The sequence below is a fragment of the Lissotriton helveticus genome, chromosome 1_2 (assembly GCF_964261635.1).
Source record: "Lissotriton helveticus chromosome 1_2, aLisHel1.1, whole genome shotgun sequence".
Lineage (NCBI taxonomy): Eukaryota > Metazoa > Chordata > Amphibia > Caudata > Salamandridae > Lissotriton > Lissotriton helveticus.
The window spans coordinates 179,665,079-179,686,599 of record NC_136058.1 but is presented as its reverse complement, the minus strand read 5'-3'; the positions used below and the strand labels follow the sequence as shown (position 1 = coordinate 179,686,599).

Here is a 21,521-nt window from a genome sequence, read left to right as displayed (position 1 = left end):
CAATGTAAAAATTTTAAAAAAGTTCAAAAGACAGAACATACATTTCCAGATGCGAAAGAGGACAAGTCAAGGGGGAAGCCATAAGAGTCAAAAATTGAGAAAAAAGGTGGGACAAGAAGGAACCACTATCCAATTAGAAGCTGTAGGAAGCTGGCTCTGTATATACTATACCAAAGTATGGTATAGTGTGTACAGAGTCCAGTGGAACCCCAAAGGTAGGCAGAGGTCAAAGTAGATGAGCCTTACTCTATTTGAGGTAGTGTGAGCGAGCAGTAAGGCTTAATCAGAGGGTAGTGTTAAGCATTTATTGTACACACTCTGGCAACAAATGTCACACACTCAAAGACTGACTCAGAACAATTTTGTTATTATAAAATTAGTTGTATTTTTATTTTTAGAAGCAAGCCAGGCCTGATACAGGCAAGTGAATAATATGTTGCAAGATTTATGCAGTGAATCACAGTTGAATGCAGGATAAAATGCAGTTGGTTGATTACAGGTAAGCCAACAGTCAACATTATTTTTCAGTTACTTTGTAGATTACTATCTACGTTACTTCTTGGATTACTTTTTAAGTTACTTTTGCTAATCAGTGTGATATGCCAAGGTATCACACTGGGACATTTCCTAGACAAAAGGTAAGTAATTCAGTTTTTACAGATATGCAGTTTCTTAGGGTTTTCAGGCAAACCAACTTTTCCCAGAAAGGCAGTCAATGCAGTCCTATGGGAGAGGCTCGGCAGGCTCGGGGACAAAGATCTTCTGGAGGCGACCAACGGTTGGAGAGGTAAGTTGGGATGTCTTGGGATGCTGGGACACTGTCAGTTGGGCCACCCAAGGCAGTGGGACGTCAGGTGCAGGGTTGTCTTTTGGCATCAGATTTTTCTTACCAGCTCCGGTCGCAGTTGAGGAGTGCCTCCAGAAAGAGGCTGGAGGTGTCGGTTGGAAACTTGAGGCAGGTCAGGAATCATCAGCTCCCAATTCAGGATCACCAGCTAGACCCCCTTGTGGTGTTGGGCCACTCGAACTTGGGCTGTGGGCGCCAGGTGCAGACTTGCAGATTTGGCCGGAGCCAGAGTCTGTGGGTCATCAAATCCGGTGCTCAGAGGAGACAAAGTCTGGTTTGGGAAGGCAGGGCAGGTCCTCTGGGCTCTTGGGGGCTGTTGGCTGTAGGACACACCGGTGGGGGCCAGTTGCTGGGAGCAGCTGGGGAAGCTCACAAAGGCGGCAAGCCTTTGAAGCTTTACCTTCGTGGACCCTGCCCATCCTGGGGGAGGAGGCTTGGCACCTCGTCTTAGGATTTGCTTTGTTTCAGGACCCCGAGAGAATCAGGCTCTCAACTCAGGGGCCCAGAAATATGTCTGGTGGTGGCAACTGGCAAGCAGCCAAGATACTAAAGTTAGGTTGTTTTTCTCTAAGATGCCCTCAGAGTGCATTTTTCATGAAGTCCCACACTGGCATCAGTGTGGGCTTAAGGTGCTGAGAAGTTTGATACAAACTTCCCAGTTTTCAGTTAAGCCATTATGGTGCTGTGGAGTTCGTAATGGCAAACTCCCAGACCATATACTCTTTACGGCATTACTGCACTTACAATGTAAGAATTTACTTAAACACTGTATGGGGTACAGGGCTCACGCACCTGTACCCTAACCACTGGTATAGTGCACCCAGCTAGAGGGGTGGCTTACCTATGCCAGAGCAGTGGATTGTAGGCATGGCACACAGGTATGTGTGCCATGCCGACTCTTCTCTTTGTTCTGCAGCAAAACATGTAGCCTGCAATGGCAGTGTGTGTGTGTGTGTGTGTGTAAGGGTACAGGGCCTCTAAGGGTGGCACAATAAGTGCTGCAGCCATTAGAGACCTTCCCTGGTCACAGTGCCCTTGGTACCCATGGTACCTTTTACAAGGGGCTTACAAGTGGCCAGAGAGTTGCCAATTGGGTTTTGCAACAGTGCAGTTTAGGGAAAGAACATAGGCCCTGTGTACCTGGTTGGCAAGAACCCAGGGCACACTCAGTCAAAGTACATCAACCTTAGCCAAAAAAAGGGCGGCAACAATGCAAAAAGGGGCGCTTTCCTACAGAAGCAACATTTTTTTAAGGACACAGACAAAAGCCAATCAGAAGCTGGAGGTGGACTGTGAGTATTCAAAGGTAAGAGGTGCCCCTTACTAACCCCGTGGGACTAGGGCACTTACACAGTGAAATGTAGAAAATCCCAAAGGGTAAACTTCAAGGCACACTAGGTGCTAAGCATCAATATGCCTCCACTTTCACTCAAATCAGCCCACTCACTTATCATACATCCCAGTAGAATGTGCCACATATGATAAAAAGATTTCCATGGAAGTATAAAAATTGAGCAAGTTTATTTGTTACACATAGTAAAAATTATTTCATATGCAAATACAGGTACCTAACACATCAAGTCTGTTATCAAAGGTTAAAAACAAGGGGGGGCATCATACAATGCACATAAATCAGCAAGATAAAAAATATATCACACATAGAGAGTTATACAAACAGACTAATATATTCAGTCTTTAACCAGTGACACCTCTACAATAATACAATTGTACTCGCACTGAGGGATAAACTCTTTTATGCTCAATATTCCCACAGTGTTGAGTTCGTAGATTGTGTCAATTCATAAAACGTCGACGCGTTTCGATGGTTCTTTAAACATTTTCCATCTTTTTCAAGACCAAATCATAAACCTCTCTATTTGACGTGAAAATTATTTGCAGGCCAACACCTAAAAAACATAAACACTGTCAAAACTAATCCTAACAAACTTAAAACAGTACTCTATTGCAAATAATTTGTAGTAGGTAAGTAAGATTGAATTTTCACAGTATCTTTTTGTGCGTTTCTCAAGGTATTACTCCAAATCACTATTTGCATCTACCTACTAATGGCCTAAATGCAATACATCATATATAAAACTAACAGTAATCATGGCCTGGGTTCCCTATAGACCTTATCTCATTGTAACATAATTGGAAAAAGCTACCTTAGTTGCCCAAGTACTTTTTTGACAAAACCTTTTTTTTTTTTAAACGATTACATGCATCAGCAACATTACAATAGGGCCCTACTCCCTAGGGTTCCCCAGCCTCATTGCTCCCCCCGTGTTTATATGGCATATTCCACTATACTAATTCACCACTAATCCTTTATGGGTTCCAGAGCAGCATGCTACTCGCCAATAAAGCATTTCAACACCCCATCAGGGTTACCAGCGCTATATAAATGCAAACCTTTTTCCATTTTCTACCCCTCCCCAACCCTTCTCAATCCAAATAACTGACTACCATATCCACCACTCAAATTACTTTCATGTTTCGCCATACTAATTCACCAGTAATCCTTACGGGTTCCAGAGTAGCGTTCTACTCGCCAATAAAGCACTTCAAAATCCCATCAAGTGGTAGCAAGTGCTATATAAATACAAACCTCTTTCTCGCTTCTATTCCGCAACCCACCGTTCTCTATCCAAATAACTGAATAACATATCCACCACTGAAATTACTTCATACTTCACTAGACTAATTTTCAACACTAATCCTTTATGGGTTCCGGAGTAGCATCCTACTTGCCAGAAAAGCACTTCAACAAACATCAGGAGTAACAGGTGCTACATGAATGCAAATCTTTCTTCCCTTGTATCCCTCTGCTATCCTTCTCACTCCAAATAACTGACTAATATCCACCACTCAAATTACTTTCATATTTCACCATACTAATTCACCACTAATCCTGTATGGGCTTCCGGAGTAGCCTGCTTCGACATCCCATCAGGGGTACAAGCGCTAAATAAATACAAACCTTTTTTTCCTCTTCTATCCTTCCGAATCTAAATAACTGACTAACCTAGCCAACACTTAAAATGTACTTGCATGTTTCACTATACTAATTCAACACTAATTCTCTATGGGACCTGGAGTAGCATGCTACTTGCCGAAAAAGCGATTCGACGCCTCGTCAGGGGTAGTTAGCGCTATATAAATGCAATTACAATACAATAAGAAGGCTTAATTGCATCTTGCATGCAACAGAAAAATAGGAGTAGAGGAAGCACTAGGTGAGCTCACTATGGAAAAAGAACTTGATACCCTAGATTGGGAATACATGCTTGAAGTGGTCACTAGGTTGGCCTTTGGAACAAACTACTTGAGTTGAATATGGTCACTATACTGAAAGCCTACAGCACAGGTCAGATATGGAAGTCTGATATCATACAGATGGAACGGAGAGACACACCAGGCAAGGTTGCCCTTTGTCAGAGTAAGAGAAATGATACAGACATTCGAAGTCAGGAACATGATATGCGATATAAGTACAATGTTTAAGATGAATGGATTTATTAAAAAAAGCAAAGACCTCGGTCCCCTGGTTGCTACAAGAACTAGACAACTCTGCATGGGCTTCCGATTTGTACATTAACAGAAATAATACGGTCCTGTACTTCCCTGGCAAGAAACCCTTGGTAGAGTTTCCTGTGACAAATTTACAAAGGGAAACGGATACATTCCATTATTTGGGAATGCATGTGACCAACTCAGCAAAGCACCAATATGATACAAGAGGGGAGGGTGCGCCATGGTTTGAGAGTCCGAGTTCGATTTTGGAACACACTGCTTCTCTACATAAAGGGGAGGGTAACAACTACAAAAATTGCATTCCTCCCCAGATGTTTGCATACACTGGAAAACAAATGTGCTCAATCCAAACATCCACTTTCGTCGAGTTTAATAGTCTTTTTGGCCTCACTAGATGGGGCCAGAATAGAACAAAATTAGCACTAATAGACACTGAAGCTAGATAGAAAACAGGGAGGGGGGGCTTAGTCTCCCAGATCTGAAGCTATATTATGTAGCTGAACAATTACAACACATAGCACGATAGGGCATTTAATGACAGAATCGCAACATAAGACAGCAGTTCAAGTCTTAAGAAGTCCTCCGTCCCGCCGATCATTACAGATCTACGGACTACAACGATTTTGACAAATAAGCCAGGTTCTAACTATGGCGATAGGGAGGGAGGATGTCAAATACTGGGGGGCATGTACACTAGGAACAGATTCATCACTTTCGTGGAGGTACAGGAGGTGTATGGATTTGAACCAAGGCAGTTTCCAATGTGCTAAGCTAACTAAACAGCGAGGGAAAACTGGACAAAATTTCCGGCACGCTGATTACCTCAGTAACACTGAAGATACTGCTAGAAACGGGATAAGGACATATGCTGGTGTTGCTCTTATACACGGTTTTGAACGGCAAAAGGAAACAACTCCTGCTAAAAGGGAGACAGTCATAGGATAATTACCTACAAGAGCGATTGACAGATACGGAATGGGGAAAAAATCTGTAGGCAGGCGTAAAACGTTGCTAGCAATATCAGATTCAATTATCTGCACTGTACATATATCATTCCTTGCAGACTACACAACATATATCCAGACAGATCCCAGGCCTGAAATAAGTGTAGAGACAGAGAGGCTACATTTATGCATATGACTTGGACTTGCAGAATAGTATCTGAATAGTGGGCAGAAGTGGTGCAAGGCTCGGACTGGCATGAATATGGAGGTGGCAGTCAGTCACCCGCAGCCCCACTAAACATAAAGACGTGTTGGAATGGTCTCTAGCAGAAGAGCTACAAATGAGCTAGGTTAAGCGGAATGAGAAAGCAGAAAAGGATCTGACGAACAGGGTAGGAATGATGAGCACAGTAATAGAACCTACAGCAGAAAACACTGTATAGCGAAAACAAAGGGGTTATGTGTGCTCAAGTGGGTAGACAGATGTGGTGGGACTGGAACTCATTCTTGGAAATATGACAAGGCAGGGGCTTGCAGCATCCCACAATGAATGGGACAGAGATAACTGATAAAGCAACACCTGAACACTGCTCAGACTGCAATGGGTGGCGACAGATGAACATGTTTTTCACGAACACATAAGGAGGGCGTGCAGACGATACACATCAAATGGAAAACGTGTTTGATACGTGTACATGCTTATGGATGCTCTGGAATATGTTTTCATGCTGTTCAAGTCAGAAAAAAATGTAAATAATTAGAAAAAACGGAATCCTTTCTCCAGTTTACAGGAGCCGTAATTCAGGCCTTAATGTTTCAGCCTTATCAAGAGAACCTTACAAGAGTCTACAAAGGTTTACATCTTTATGCCTACATGAATGTCTACTTTGACTTTGAAAAGAACCTGGTTTTATTTTTTGCCTTTACAGGTGGTAACACTCATCACTATTACTCTTGTACGGAGCAATTTGATAAAAACACAAAAAGAATAATCATGCAAAGTATGAGGCAGCTACTCACTATGCTCTAAAAAATGTGCCAATCCAGGTAAATCCTCAGGATCGCTGAAGCTTCCGACTCCGACACACAAGGCAGCAGCTGACTAGGGAAAAAAGAAATAAATAAAACAACATGCTTTTGACCAAGGCAACACTGGCAGGTTGATAATCACACTCACAACTGCTTAAAAGTATTATAAAGTCAAAAACAATGCAGTGCTCTCTCTGCCTCTTCTGAGGCAGACTGTCCCGCACAGCTATGTGGGCCCCTCCCCTTACTTTTGCAGAGAGAAACACCTTATTAGCCAAAGAAATTTTGAAAAAGATTTACATTTTTCTATATTTCCTGTGGCTGATTCGGCTTCCCTCTCACCAAATGAGGGGAAAGAGCCCGAACATCCACGCATGAATCCGATGGTTCAGAAGAGGGTGAGGGAGCAGACTGGGAGAAGGGAGCATTTTTTTTTCTAAATCATTAATGTATTTTTGATCTGGTTACCGCACCACACCTTATTTTTGGTGGTGGTGGGGTGAATGCCAATAGCCTTATTGCCCATACTTTTACGGCAATAACAGCTGTTAACTGCCCATCATCCCCCCAAAGCGCTGACTCGCACCCTCCTCTCCCCCGGCCAGTTATGTACCCTCAACTGGGGCTCAGGCACTGACCTACTGGGAAGGTAAATAACAACTGTTACTGGCTGCAGATGAATGCCTAACTAATGGTCTTCTAGATATTGTCATCACATGACATTTGATTGGTTTGGTGTTGAATACTGTAGGCACAACGTAATGGCACCAAATACATGGAATAGTACGTTAATGGGTGAATGCTCCATACAAAAAGAAATTCTAAAGAAAATATGAAATCTCACACAAAACGTTTACCTCCTGTACTTTAGTGTGATGACAGAGCACACAGCAGTCGGTAAAGTTTCCATTAATTGTATTCATAGCCACAGCACACTGTTTCCTCCCTTCTCACCTTCGCTGTCCCAACCGCCTCCCATAAATTCCCATTCCCAGGCAACCATCCCACATTCTAACTCACGTTCTCCACCGCCCTCCCCAATACATAGCACATCACCCTCCGTAACAAACGAACACGAAGAAACAAAACAACTATACATAACTAAGTGTAAAAATGAATGTCTAACATAATTAAAAACAAGAGAAATAATATGGCTAACTTTACCTGCAACAGAAGAATAGGGTTAAGGGCTAATTAAATAACCAAGAGTAAAAATACATAGTCAACGTAATTATTTATCTACCCTAGTACATTCTGTACACCTGCTGAGAACATCCATATCCATTCCTGGCCACTAATAGTAAAGTAATAACCTCTTCCTAGTTCCCGTCACTCCAGTGTGACCCTGATGAGCCAAACTAACTAATTTGGATCTCAACATACCAGGTGGAATCAGCAGCCTCCCCTGCAAAATCAAACCATCTTCTACGCTCAATTCACCCCTTTTCTTTTCTGAAGACTTAGTTCATTGGGAACTGCACCTTCCCTGGGCCATCCCAGAGTGACTGCTTCCAGAAGTTTCTTCATACATACATCCATCTCCACAACTGACTTCCAATCCTGTAATGTAATCACCTTCTCAGTAACTGACACACCAACCAACCAACCCCACCACCAATTCTGCCTCCAAGTTGGAATTCTTCAAAACATCAAAATTGGATGCACATCTAGATAAAGAATCTGCCCTGCAATTCTTCCCTCCAGGTTTGTGCCAGACTTCAAAATTTATAGTCATACCTTTTGGACAGTAGCCGGATCAAGCTATGGCTATCATTACCCAGCTGTTTCTCAATCAAATGTAAAACCAAAGATTTGTGGTTGCTGACTAAAGTGAATTCTTTGCCCTACAAGTATGTGGCAAAATGTCGAGCAGCCCAAAGACATGCTAATGCTTCCCTCTATGTCGTGCTATAGTTCTTCTCTGCTTCTGAAAGTCTCCTAGAGGCAAAAGCTATTATATTGCCTTTCCTTCATCTAGGTAACTCAACATGGCCTCTAAACTAATTACACTAGCATCAACTGTAACAACTGAGGGAATACTGTCTCTATAAGACTGAAGAACGGGCGCCTTAATGATGGACTCTTTCAAATTATCAAAAGCTGACTGCTCTTGTTCCCTCACAAATTGTTCTCCTGGTCTCAACAAATTCTTTAACAGTTCTGTCTGCAGAGCAAAACTTAGAACAAATCTGGAATAATACTTGCATACTCATTTTGAGGGCAAAATCAAGGAGATTTGCCTAAACTTCCCTCCTATCACTCCTGAGCCACGCGAGAGGCCTGCAACCCCTTCTCTCGCTGACTCTCCCATTAGCTTATGTAATTTCAAGGTAATCTCCCCAGAAATTACCTTCAACCTTCTAAGCTCTATGAAGCCTGGCTCTCCTTCAGATGTCGGCCCTCCCACAGTCCTGTTGAATCTTGCTTCTTAATTGGCACCACAAATCTGTTCCCACATTAATCTATCAATTATTTCTGGGAAAGTACCCTTAGTCTGGAAGGCAGCCTTGATCAGGCCCATTAAAAAAAATGTTATCCACAGCTCTAGCTAACTACAGCCCTATTTCCTTCCTCTGTTTGTTGGGTAAGTTATTGGAAAAACATATCAATCATCAACTGAGAACGTATCTTGAGACTAACAGGCTATTAGACAGCTCTCAATCTGGCTTTAGATCTCTCCAGAGTACTGAGACAGCCTTATTTGTTGTCACAGACCATATTAAATGCTCACTTGATGTTAATGTCCCGACAATACTAATTTTTTTTAGGCGTGTCAGCGGCATTTGATACGGTACATCACCCCGACAGACTCCAGGATTTAGGGATCCAAGGAATAGCCCTTAAATGGTTATCGGATTTCCGGTCACAGAGATCGCAAACGATCATCCTCGGCCCCTATAGGTTCAGAACCATGCCACTGGCCTATGGAGTACCCCAGGGCTTCTGCCTGAGCCCTACACTTTTTAATATTTATTTAAGAGTTTTATATAGTGCTGGCCAGACCCGAAGGTATCGGAGAGCTTTACAACATTTATCATGATGCTAATGGACACATTTTGTTTCAGTAAACTGCATTGTCTGGTGTCGAATCTGGTTAAGGCCTGGAGGAAAACATTGAAATGGATCAAAAGAAAGGAGAGGTACACACCCTCTTGTTACGGTAGATAGTTTATCTGCTGGACGGGATTCCTGTAGCAGAGGTACTCTGTCTCGCTGGGTGGTTGCTATCCAGTTGGTTGAGTTTGGTTGAGGAAGAGGTCTTTGAGCTGTCATTTTAGGTTTGTGAAGGAAGAGTTGGTCCTGATATGGGCTGGGATGGAGTTCCAAATTTTAGGAGCATTTCCAGAGAAAGAGAGTGACAGGGTTTTTTGTTTGCAAGTTTTGGAGGGAAAGGTAGTGTGTTTGTGCTCCTAAGATTTCTCGTCTGGTCTGCCTTTTTGAGTTTGCATGCCAGGTAGGCAGGTTTGTTGGTGTGAAGAGCTTTGTGAGCGAGACATGCAGTTCTGAAGTTGGAACGTGCTTCAATCGGGAGCCATTTTAGTTCTCTTACTCCGTATTACTTTACTCCAGTGACCATCCTAGCAGCTGCATTTAGCATTGTTCGGAGGAGGGCTAAGTGAGATTTTGCCATGCCTCTGAGGGTTGCATTCTCGTAGTCCAATCTGGACAGAACCAAAGATTATGTGGTCTGTTTAAGATCATTGGGAGGGATGAAGAGTTTGATTTTGTTGAGGATTTTTAGGTCGTAGAAAGCGCTCTTCGCAGTGCTCTTTACATGTTTGCTTATGTTCAAACGTGGGTCCAGAGTGATTCCCAGGGATTTTACAGAGTCGGCCAGGGTAAGTTAAGAGCATCAATATAGTTCAGCCATTCTTTCACTTGGGGAATCTGTTCATTATTGGATATGAGAAGGATTTCCGTCTTATCTTGGTTAAGTTTTAGGTGATTGTGTGATAGCCAGTGCATTTATATGGCCCACCTTGCCAAGTTTGTCAGAGGTTTTGGGTTTGAGATTATTTCATATGCTGACACGCAGCTACATTTCTCTTTTGGCTCCAACTTGTCCAAATCTAAAGCCTTATTCTCCTACGGGATGAAGGCCATAACCACTTGGATGTTGGAAAACTGACTGCAACTCAACCCTTCGAAAACAGAAATTATGCTATTTGGACAAGCTCAACTTCTTTGGGCTCCAGAATGGTAGCCAGTTGAGCAGGGCCCCAGCCCGCCACCCAAATTGGTAGTAAAAAACCTTGGAGTCCGCGTACACCAATCTTTTTCTATGAAAGAACACACTGCTGCCACCACAGTCAAGGATAACCTTGGTTCAAGCCTTGGTAATCAGTCGCCTTGATTACAGCAACTCACTCCTGGCTTCCATCAATGAGAATCTACTCTCCAAACTTCAGGTGGTCCAAAACACTGCTGCGTGCCTTGTTTGCAACCTCCCTCTGCGCTCGGCCACTGCCCCACTTCTGCAGTCTCTACACTGGCTTCTGGTGAAAAAGAGAATACTTTTTAAATTATGCTGCCTAACCTGCCGTGCCTTTCATGGCCAAAGGCCTTCTTTTCTAGCTGCTAAGCTTCTGCCCTACACTCTATTGAGACTTATTAGATCCTGCGATAAAGCCCTGCCTTCCTGCAGATCTTACCCTTTCCTTGCCCCCCTATCTTTGGAATAATCTGTCCACACAACATCGTCTCGGTGAAAAACATTTTCTTTTTAGGAAGGCACTTAAGACCCACCTATTATAGGTCAATTCTAGCCTGTCCTGGTCTCACCCCGAGATAGCCTTTTGCGGCTGATTCAAGTGCGTAGTAAATTAAAATAACAAAACATATCATAGGAAAGGCCTCACTTGGTCTTTGTCAGCAGGTGAAGGGTCGTCTAAAATGGTTTTCAACAGATCTACTTTCAGAAAAATACCAGCAGCTGACGCATTGATCCAAGTATTGAACATTGTGAACCATGGAGCTGCACTCTTTTCGTTTTACTGCAAGAACATGTTTGTGTAGAACCCTAAGTACTTTGTCAAAACTGCAAGTGAGATTGTGTACCCTCTGTGAAAAGCAAAATGTTATCTGGATATGCCAACATGCCCCCCAGAATATGATAAATCAACTTCTTAAACACTGATGCAGCTGAGGTGAGACCGAAAAGTTTGCATAAAAACCTGCAAGCGCCAAATGGGGTGTTAAAGACTGAGTTAGTGAGAATCATCGGTCAGTTGTCCTTGGTGGTAAGCTGTCCTGAGATCTAACGTGGCAAAGTCCCCTGCTCCCCCTACTTGAGCTAGCATCTCTTGTATCTTGGGGAGAGGGAGTCAGTCAGTCAAATATTCTTTGTTCTTTTTAGGTCTCGCCTATCCCATTCCGCAAGGAATGGATAGTCGAGAATTATAGTAGGCAAAATAAGTTCTCAAACCATCGGGCGGATTTCAAACAGTTCACGTGAACACAAGCACGCGCATTTCCCCACATCAAAGCCATCAGCCTCCCTCCTTCCCCAGCGCGCTGGCCTCAATTCTCCTCCCCCCTAATTGCGAACTGTGAGCTTTGTGTTTTATCCAGAATGCCTCCTCTCACCCGCCCCCCTCTGCGCAAATGTCTTCCTATTTCATTCTTTCCTTGCTCTCCCCGCCTCCTCTCCCCCACCCCCTTTGCGCTATCCCTGCTTAATTTGTGCCTGGAAAGTGCCGGGACTTCTAATTTAACATAATTTGTATTGCGCAAACTCGACTCCAAGGTATCAGGCCATCAGCCTCCCTCCCACAGGCTTCCCCAGCGTGCGCAGTGCGCGCTGACCTCAATTCTCCTCCCCCCTAATTGCTTTCACTTTCACAGCCACTTCAAAGGGATCCTTTCCCGGACGCTTTTTTTTCTTTCGGCGATGTTCTTGTTTAGACGTGTGCTGTGTTGAGGGCGTCTTCCACTCCTTAGCTCTGTATTACTGTTTTCACTTTCACGGCCGCCAGGCCGTGTCTCGCATTTATCCTCTCACCAGTGACATTGTTTTCAAATATGTTACACATGCAGTGCAGCGCTTTGTTTACTACTTTGTTTATTGCGTGTGAGGTAAGCTCTAAATCTTTGATACAAAAGCAGCATGTATTTGTCCGTTACAGCTTTTTCTGCAATCTGCTTGCTTTTATATTTATTTGGATTCTTTGAACACATCGCAAAGTAAATTTTTTATAGGAGTGCCTTTTCCGAACTTTCTGTTGCTTTTGCTTGCCCACATCGCATAGTTTGATTTTGAGTTTACTGAATACTTTTAGCTATTATCTGTGCGTCTTCTATACTATGCAAAGCTTAGCCAGTGCTCACTACACCCTGACTGGCAGCACCAGGACATGCAGCATAGTGAAAGAGAGAGATAGGCTAATGTGCGTAGCGGCCGACTTCAGAACTGCAGGACTTGTTAAAACGAACTGTGAGCTGTGTGTTTTTCTATCCAGAATGCCTCCTCTCCCCTGCCCCCCTCTGCGCAAATGTCTTCCTCTTTCATTCTTTCCTTGCTCTCCCCCGTCTCCTCTCCCCCGCCCCCCTTTGCGCTATCCCTGCTTAATTTGTGACTGGAAAGTGACGGGACTTGTAATTTAACATAATTTGTATTGCGTAAACTCGACTCCAAGGTATCAGAGTGCTTTGCATGAGCATAAGTTGCATTACAGAAGGACACAGTATATATATTTTTTAAGGCACGGGCAGATTTGCAGAGAATCACAGGCTCGAACCTGGTTCCCCAGCTTCAAACTCGGCTGCTCTGATTGTTAAGCCACATGCTCTTGGGCATGAAACCCCTGAACACGCATCGGCGTGCACCCTGTTATCCTGGACAGACTTCACACAGATACCACATGAAAGCGGCCACAAAAGTGAACGCATTTTGTTTTTCGCATCGTTGAGGAGTACATGTTTGGGACCTGGACTATCTATATGGTGCATTGAAGCCTATCAAAATATTATATTAGGAGTGGTAACCAGTGCGACTCCTCTCCAATCTGGAAGCCATGATGATATAATGTTCCAGTTAAAAGGTCGCAGCCCTTGCATTTTTAATCACGAGTGACAACTGACCAATGACTCCTTTTTAGAACGAACTGTGAGCTGTGTGTTGTTTTATCCAGAACGCCTCCTCTCCCCCGCCCCCCTCTGCACAAATGTCTTCCTCTTTCATTCTTTCCTCACACGCCCTCACAACCTCACACCCTCACACCCCTCACTCTCACAACCCTGTCACCCTCACTCACCCTCAACCCCCTCACACTCCCACACACCCTCACCCTCACACACCACATCACTCAGGAACACCACCACATCACTAAGGGGTGCCACCACATCACTCAGGGGCACCACCACATCACTCAGGGACACCACCACATCACTCAGGGACACCACCACATCACTCAGGGACACCACCACATCACTCAGGGACACCACCACATCACTCAGGGACACCACCACATCACTCAGGGGTACCACTCAGGGGCACCACCACATCACTCGGGGGCACCACCACATCACTCGGGGGCAACACCACATCACTCGGGGGCAACACCACATCACTCGGGGGCAACACCACATCACTCGGGGGCAACACCACATCACTCGGGGGCAACACCACATCACTCGGGGGCACCACCACATCACTCGGGGGCACCACCACATCACTCGGGGACACCAGCACATCACTCGGGTACACCAGCACATCACTCGGGTACACCAGCACATCACTCGGGTACACCAGCACATCACTCGGGAGCACCAGCACATCACTCGGGAGCACCAGCACATCACTCGGGAGCACCAGCACATCACTCGGGGGCACCAGCACATCACTCGGGGGCACCACCACATCACTCGGGGGCACCACCACATCACTCGGGGGCACCACCACATCACTCGGGGGCACCACCACATCACTCGGGGGCACCACCACATCACTCGGGGGCACCACCACATCACTCGGGGGCACCACCACATCACTCGGGGGCACCACCACATCACTCGGGGGCACCACCACATCACTCGGGGGCACCACCACATCACTCGGGGACACCACCACATCACTCGGGGGCACCACCACATCACTCGGGGGCACCACCACATCACTCGGGGGCACCACCACATCACTCTGGGGCACCACCACATCACTCGGGGACACCACCACATCACTCGGGGACACCACCACATCACTCGGGGACACCACCACATCACTCGGGGACACCACCACATCACTCGGGGACACCACCACATCACTCGGGGACACCACCACATCACTCGGGGACACCACCACATCACTCTAATACACCACCACATCACTCTAATACACCACCACATCACTCTAATACACCACCACATCACTCTAATACACCACCACATCACTCTAATACACCACCACATCACTAGGTGTGGCGCCGCGGCCAGGGCGACTGACGTTGGAATCTGGGGAACGCGGTTCGATCCCCGGCTCCGGCGGCAGGTTAGCCCAGCACCATGTGACTCTGGGCAATAGCTCGCTTAATCTTCCCGACGGCCCCCAGCGCCTAGAGACCCTTACGGGTGATTGTGCGCTTTACAAATGTGGACTTTACTTTACTTTAATACACCACCACATCACTCTAATACACCACCACATCACTCAGCCCAACCACATCATCACTCAGCACCACAACAGCACTGTCCTTGCTTGCTACCAACAAGCATTACCATAGCCAATAGGACTCGCATTAGGAAAGTGTAAGCTATTGGCTTTGTGAATAACAATGCTATTAATTTATATAGCTTCAAAGCCAACACATATTAAAAGTCATTTACAATACCAATAGCTCACACTTTCCTAATGCGAGACCTATTGCATTGCAAATGCTTGTTTTTTCCTTACCATAAAAGAGTACACTGAACAAACAAATAAAATAATAAATAGATTCTTTATGTAATACAAACAAGTCACAATAAGGTGAAAATGAGTCCGAAACTATGTGCCAACATGCAAGCATTAATAAATTTCTATTAGGGACACCATAGATGTCCATTAAATATTACCAATTGAATTCTAGCTCAGATAAGTACATTCGATCTCAATAAATTCCATAAAAAAGGAGCAGTATACAACAGATCCAAACTTCATTAGACCCATCAGGGATTACCAATAGTAGATAAACATCATATTGGTTCAGTGAAGACGCACCTAAACCACAAAGTTAAGGATAAAGTGGATTATGCAGACTAAGAAAATAAAAACGACATCACCAGACAGAGATAATTGAATCATTTACCTACTAGATTTCGTGATCGAACTGCAGAGGAACTACATTTATAAAACATTTGCCATATATATTCTGTTTTCAGGGCCCGTCGACATCTCCTGAAGTTCAGAGCCCTTAATAATGGGATAATAAAATCTCTGCGGTTTGGAGTATAATTGATAAAAGAAAAGGAAATTAACCATGTTCTGATGTGAGAGAGTCACACGGACACAAATAAAGCTCAGTCACAATATGCTTTATGAGGATAAGAAATCAACAGATGTACTATACAGAACCTAAATCTAACAAGATAAAACCTTTCAGAATGGCTAAAAAGAAACCATAAATAAGGCTATAGACGTTCGGTGCAAACCGGCGGCAGATATTCCTCTACTCTCGTCTTTCCCATCTCCATGCATTAATTATTCATCTTTAACATGGAAATAATTCCCTTTTCAGATGTAGTTTCGGATTTCTGCTATCAATTGCGGGTTACTACAACAATCCACTCACCAACTTGTTCAAGATGCTATTTGATGTAACCAAGCCACAATATTTTCTGCATATAGTCTAAGCTAATGAAGTCTAGTATTACACAATTAAGCACAGACTTTTTTTTACCCACATTGAGTGCCACAACATTATTGGTGCAGTTGTTATGTAATGAAAAAAGGAATCAAGCCAAAGTCCGTGTGGCATAGTGTGATTGGCAAGCTATTGGGACTAACAAAAGTCTGAGAAAAGAATTTTCTGCAGCCTGTAGGCATGTCGAATTGCAAACGCCCCACACTCCCACCCCGTAGAAGATAACAGAGCAAGAGCGTGCCTTATAGATATTAATCAATGATTCAATTCGTCTAGAACCTAGCTTCTTCGCAAACCTAAATTGTGCCTCCAAATTTAAATTTAAAAAAATCTACTTTTCCTAATAACAATAAGCTGTCACCGTGTTCCTCTCTGATCAAAAGAAATGTCTACATAGGAAAAGGTTGGGATATAAAGCTGCTTATCACTATTGATAAAATAGAATTTTAGGAGGGTGGGGTGTTCCCTACCACCATAGCATAGGATTTGTCTTCAATCCAAGGTCACACATAAAATCATTATATCTACTTAGAAGCATTTGCAGACCCACACCAGTTGCAGACATCAACACACAATCATCAGCGTAGAGCAAGGCTGGAAGATTTCTAGTACCTACTCTCGAGACGTCAGCCTGCCACAGATTAAGATAGCTCTACAGATCGTTAATATATAAACAGAAGGAAAAAGGGTGTAGCACACACCCTTGACGAACTCCACAATTCATTTTAACAGGTGGGGAAAGTTCGCCATCTGCTCCATATCAGACTCTTCCACTCACATTTTGATGCATCTGCGCTAAGTAGTAACTCGGGATGCATCTATACCCATGTCTAACATTTTTCTCCACAGTTCCCCTCTATCCACCCAATCAAAAGCGGATGTTAAATCCATAAATCCCAAGCAGAGGGATCCATTCGTAGCTAATGTGTACTTGTTTATAAGCAAGTGAGGATTAAGGCACAGTTCAACAGTGCCCCAACCTCTTCTAAAGCAGCATTGGATGTCAGCGTTTCCCTCTTTCGGCTACCAAAGAATCTAAGCGAACTAATATAACCCTGTCCATTAACTTGCATGTGCAGTCAATTAACGAAATTAGGCGGCAGCATTTGGAGTCTGCCCTATCTCCTTTATCACTATTTTCATGATCAATCAGGATTTGAGAGGACCCAAATGTGCTACACACCTTAAAATATTTGTTAATACTGGAATTCAAAGATAAGGATTGGCCAGGATGAGACCGGCGGGAACACCATCTGGTCCAGATGCTTTGTTTGAGATGGTTTAATTCAACGCTTTTTGTGACTTCCTCATAGGCTTCACCACAGTTACATCTAAATAATCACCAACAAACTCTAGGGAAAAAGAAGAATCCCCCCTCACTCCTATATTTTTCCCTGGAGAAATGCTTGACCCATTTCTCAGGAGTAATTATGAAATCAATGTCGCTATTATGGCTCTCTTGGAAGAAAGGGGCATTAACAGTCTTCGAGAAAAGACCGGGGTCCCTGTTAACGCTAGCTTCATAGAGTTTCTCCCAGGCCTCCTGCCTAATAGTCATCTTACGTGTCATGAGTGCCTGTTGGTATTGATGTCGACAAGATCTCACCAATATGGAATCACTGGGCTTTTGTTTCAGAGCCATTATGAGATTATTGTGGGTCTGAGAGCAGTTACTGTTGAACTGTTTCATTAATTGTCCGAGTTATATCAGCAAAGGCTGCAAGCATATATTTTTGATCAATAGGTTTCTTTAGAAACTTTTCGATTTGAGCCCTGCTCGTGTTCATTACCTGTTCCACTATATTATCCGGGTTTACAGTAGGCCATTTCCGTAATATACCCTTATTATTGTGACGAAATATAGGGTATAGTTTTAATTTCCCACTAGATTTTCTGTTAAGGTTTTTTTTTTTTTTAAATGGATAGCGGAAAAATGATCGCTAAAACATTCTTTAAGGAAAGAAAACTCACTGATTGTGGTTTATAATAATCAGAGGGCAATAAAATCAATGAGACTGCCTTAGCCTCTACCTGTGTATGTAATCTGGTGTGGTTACGACTGCAATGGAAAGTCAATTGTCAAGAAAAGGGAAGAATAGTAGATAATGGAGTTAAAAGTTTCCCCACAGGGATTGTGTTCAAATTGGCACTTCTCTTCCTTACCCCGCCCCCAAGCTACAAGCAGACAACTTGGATAAAGGGCATAATCGATGTTTTCCAATAGAAATTCACATATATGGGATACCGGAACCAGATACGGGTTCGGTCCTAGATGTGGCTGGGGGCATTACATTTTTAAATTATTTGTGAATTATTCTCGCAAAATACAGCTGTCCATTGCAATACTCAGATCTCTGCTATACAGTGGTATGCGGATTCTAACCTTCTAACACAGCCTTTGGGTCGTTAACAGTTATAATGTATTCGACATTGCATCTTCATAACGAGGAGTTTTTACTCTTTGGATGCCCTGAAGAAGCACAGATACAGACGAAACACGTTGGCTGTATTGCAAAATCCAATAAACCATATGAAACAAAGGAAACAAATCTCCAAAAACAACCTCTCATCTCATTTGTGCCTGCTTGGCAACAGTGCCTCTACTACCTTTTTTGTTCTCTTTGCCTCTCAGATTATCTGTGTGAGGCATAATCTACAATTACAATCTCCTCCCCAGAGGAGAATAAAATCAGTATGAAGGTCCCTTAGATGTTCACGGAGGGAATGTTCCAACTTGTCAGCTTTTTCAAAGTTTGTGTCAACAAAATTGTTGTGATAAAAATGAACTAAAACTAAGTTGACATTGTGCTCAAACAATATTAATAATTTGGTAATGTGGACAGTAGAGCTGTGTCTCACAGACCCTATTTCCTAGAGTCATCGCAATTTGGGTAAGCTGTCCCCCTCTTGCGATGACCCCCTAGTGCCCAATTGGCTGGAGAATGGATAGAAACACACCCATAAACAACTTCCCTGGCCCAGGTTTCTTGGAGGCAAATAACTGTGTAACCCTTCACTAGCTCAAGCCAATAGCCATTCTGCACTTTGTTCGATAAACCTGCCGCATTCCAAAACAGACAACCAGAAACAATAAATTCATTTTTAAGTGCCGCATCATATCTGCTGCAGTATCACTGTTTCCAAGGTTACTGGTGGGTCTCAGGGCTGCATTTAAGGGGAAATTTATTTACCGCCATTTCTAGACTTAATTAAGATACATTTTCTGGAGCCACAGTGACATTAACCACAGGTGTATACACACATTCATTACTTGTGCAATCGCTGTTTAAGGATATTGTAGGGTCCCGGAGCTGTACTTAAGAGAGAGATACCTGCCACCATTTCTGGCCTTGATAGGGATACGTTTTCTGGAACCATGTTTAAGTTAACCACAGGTTTATACACACTTTCATTGTTATCTCTCATCATAATCCCAGATAACGTTGACTGAAAAACCGTCAGCACTCGTGGATACAGTCAATCGACTTGCTCAAGGGGAGAAAAATGATTAAAAGTTGAAACAGCAAAAGGCTGAGTTACACAGTGGTCAAAGTACTGGGGCCTTGAAATGACTTGCACACTCAGCTTATAAAAAAAAGCCCAAGGATACTGCCATGATACTCCCCCTTGAGTTACTAAGCCTAGAGATTTTTCCAAGAGAGAACTGACCAAATACCTGTTTTTAAAATTAATAACACAATCATCAATGTCCTCCTTTACTTGTGTGTCCACCCATGAGACTGTCTGCACATTATTTATGTTCTTAAATAAGTCCTCGCAATTAACCCAGTTTGTCGATCTTGATAGCCAGTGAACAAATTTTTTTTTTAAATTGCGATGGGTCCCTTTCAGACCGTAGTGCAGGAACATTGTTCAACAATATATCCAGTGGGGTAGCTTCTAGCAGAAGATGGAGGACTCTGTTAGTGCTTGTTCTCATTATTGGGTGTCTGATGATAGGAAAAGCGTCTTTCTCTGGAGTATTAGATACAAGGTCAGTTTGTGCTCGCCCCTGCCTGCGATTCAGGCTCTGGGCCCTATTTACTCCCTTTTTAGTGGATGGTCCAGAGAATCAGGAGCCAGAATGTTATCTTGTTGTAATCCTTTGCGGAGATTGTATTTTTCCCGGCCCGAGAGGCTGGACGACTTAGCCAGACTGATTTAGGCTCCAGAGCAACCGCCTTTTTGATACGCCTAGTTATACTAGTAGGGCTTGAGGCAATCAAGGTCTTCAATGAGGTGTCCATATTATTAAGAATATTCTTAAGTGGATTCAAATATGTTTTCACAGTTTTATCCAAGATACTTGCGAACTGAGCATGCGCTAAGGGCTCGCCCATACCTTGCTTTACTGGTTCCTTTGCTAGGGCTTTTACCTTATTCTCCTTGCCAGGAATAATTTTATGATCTAAAGGTGGCTTTTGGCTACTGTTAAGTTTATTACATCACCCTTGTCCATTTTTGACGGTGCGGACATAACCTATCAGAGTGACCCCGCCACTACTTCGTTAGATGCAATCTCTAGATCACCCTGATATACACAAGGGTTTGAGACCGTCGCTGAGGGCTTGTTAACCCCTGCAGGACATAAAACCTCTGAAGTACTAACTACCCCAGATGGGGGACTAATTAACACGGCCTTTTCTGTAGCCCCCTACCTTTCTTCCGCAGATTCAATTTCATTATTAATTGCCCCCATTGCTATGGTGAGCACACTGGTAATGGTTGCAGTCAATGGGTGATCCTTAACAGCAGGCATATCACAATTCCTCTTCACCATGGGTCCTACCTTGCATTTAGGAAGATGTGAGGCATTTGCAGAAAGAGTCCAAGATTCACATCGAAAAACCAAGAGGGATGACCCAGCCCAGCCTCGTTCGACCACAGTCGGGCCTGCTCTTGGCCAAGTCAGATGCCTCCAGCAACTTTATGGCGCACCTGCACCTGAGGGCAACGTCAGTGGCAGGGGGTTGCTGGGAAGTGTAGTCCTCCTCCCCCAACACTACAAAAGTAAGCAGCAACGGCGGGATGAAGGAAACAATCAAAATATTCTTATTCAGGCACCTCAGGTCCACACACATTCTTAAATCCCCGGATTTATTTCTTGCCCATGACGATCGGCGATATCCATTGTGCCGAATCGATCAGCTCAATGACTGTCTGCACAAAGCTTCTGTAAGGGTTTTTCCAACTCACCCCATGTTATTAGAGGTACACTCCTCGCTTTGTGTGCAACAGGCACGGCATCATGTTTTAAAGTGATTTGATGTTCAAACCATCTAACCCACCACAATTTGTCCTAAAACGTATAATGTTTACTCAAAATCTCCT

General features: G+C 43.7%; 1 protein-coding gene across 1 annotated transcript in view; it reads right to left on the bottom strand.

Moving 5' to 3' along the window:
* Nucleotides 1–21,521, bottom strand: part of NRDC (nardilysin convertase) — a 2,150,332-nt gene that overhangs the window by 1,358,432 nt on the left and 770,379 nt on the right. The window contains exon 4 of the mRNA XM_078670713.1: nt 6,346–6,427. Coding sequence (XP_078526839.1) covers nt 6,346–6,427 — 82 coding nt within the window. The remainder of the gene's footprint in view (nt 1–6,345; nt 6,428–21,521) is intronic.